General features: G+C 51.8%; 1 protein-coding gene across 1 annotated transcript in view; it reads right to left on the bottom strand.

The window, feature by feature from the left end:
• Nucleotides 1-828: 828 nt before the first annotated feature.
• LOC104279806 (mitogen-activated protein kinase 14) overlaps nt 829-1,412 on the bottom strand; it is a gene marked incomplete at its 5' end in the record, with an annotated part of 14,799 nt that continues 14,215 nt past the window's right edge. The window contains one exon of the mRNA XM_009877219.1: nt 829-1,022. Coding sequence (XP_009875521.1) covers nt 955-1,022 — 68 coding nt within the window. The remainder of the gene's footprint in view (nt 1,023-1,412) is intronic.

The raw sequence follows: 1,412 nt of genomic DNA, 5'->3' as shown, positions 1-1,412 counted from the left end.
CACTGACGATTTCACTGTCCCAGCGCCATCTCCGAAAAAGTTAACGACAAAAAAAAAAAAGCCCCAAAAATTCAAGCAGCTCTACATGCACATACAGCTACGACATGCAAAACCACCCCACCTTTGAAAAGAGCAAAATGCACAGACGCGTGGCTAGCAAGGATCTTCTCCAGCCTCTAGTTTTCTGGGAGCTAACGCTGGGGAGCCTCAGAACGAGAGGAGGGGAACGAGGGAAAACCAGGACTCTCCAAATCCAGGGGTAGAGGCTGTCGCCTCAGAAAGTTATTTCCTGATAACTCCGAGTTCGTGCCTGGCTATCTGGGAGCCTTCGCCCTGAAAAACAGCGGGGTCAGAGATTTCCACGCCAGACTTCCTTTTCCCCCCTCTCTCCCCATTCATTTAAGGCACAAACATATTTACAGTTTCAAACGAAACCTTTTCGCGTTCCAAGAATCGGACACCAGAAGGACCCGTGCATCCCGCCGTCCCTGGAAGATCCGGAGGTCAGTCACCCACGGGGCACCGACCGAGGACGTGCCCCACCTGCCACCCTGAAGCAAAGGGAGGACTCTCTAACCCTATCGAACGGCTTTTGAGGTTACTTAATTGTAGACGAATTGATAAACGGCAACGATTGCAACCGAAACTTGAAACGACGGCTTCCCCGCTTGGCCCCAGCGGCGTGAAGCGGTTTTCTGAGCGCTGGAGAGCGGTCACGACGGGTCTCGAGGGGCTCGCCCCGTACGCGGGACACACGAGAGCATGCAGCATGTGTGACACAGACTCGGCTTTCCTCTTTTTTCCCCCCCCCTCCCCTCCCCAATTCAACACACACAAAACCCCTCCACCAAGGAGAAAATCGTCGCGACGAGGCACTTGAACGATAATCGAGGAGTCCCTAGGGAAAGGCCTTCCCCTCACAGTGAAGTGGGACGAAGAGAAGAGAGCGGTTTCTCAGGACTCCATCTCCTCTTGGTCGAGCGGCGGCGGCACGAAGCTGATGACTTCGTCGTAAGTCAGGCCTGGCGGGGAAAAGAGCAATAAAATCTTGGTGGGCAGCGCCAAAGACATCCCCCTTGGTGCAAGAAAATCTGCAAAAAATCTTAAGGGTACTAACACTATTTAAAATGAAAAAATTTAGTTAGGAAGAACACGAAAAGAATGGTTACACCATTCTCAGAGACTAACGTACGTAATAAAAAACATTTCCAGAGTATTGAAACCAGAACACGTTTGAAAACGACGACACGAGCAACTGCGTCACCTCTGCGTACGTGCACTCGTAATAATTAGTGAGCAGGGACTGTGTTAATTGCGTGCACAGCACGTGACAGGCTCGCTGGGCGCAAGGACCTCAGCCCCAACAGGACACCCACATTTTTACCCATTTCTTTTGTGCCTCTACCTGCCGC

This window comes from Apaloderma vittatum, unplaced genomic scaffold (assembly GCF_000703405.1).
Source record: "Apaloderma vittatum isolate BGI_N311 unplaced genomic scaffold, ASM70340v1 scaffold15449, whole genome shotgun sequence".
NCBI lineage: Eukaryota > Metazoa > Chordata > Aves > Trogoniformes > Trogonidae > Apaloderma > Apaloderma vittatum.
The sequence above is the reverse complement of the archived record's forward strand: the minus strand, read 5'-3'. Positions and strand labels throughout refer to the sequence as shown.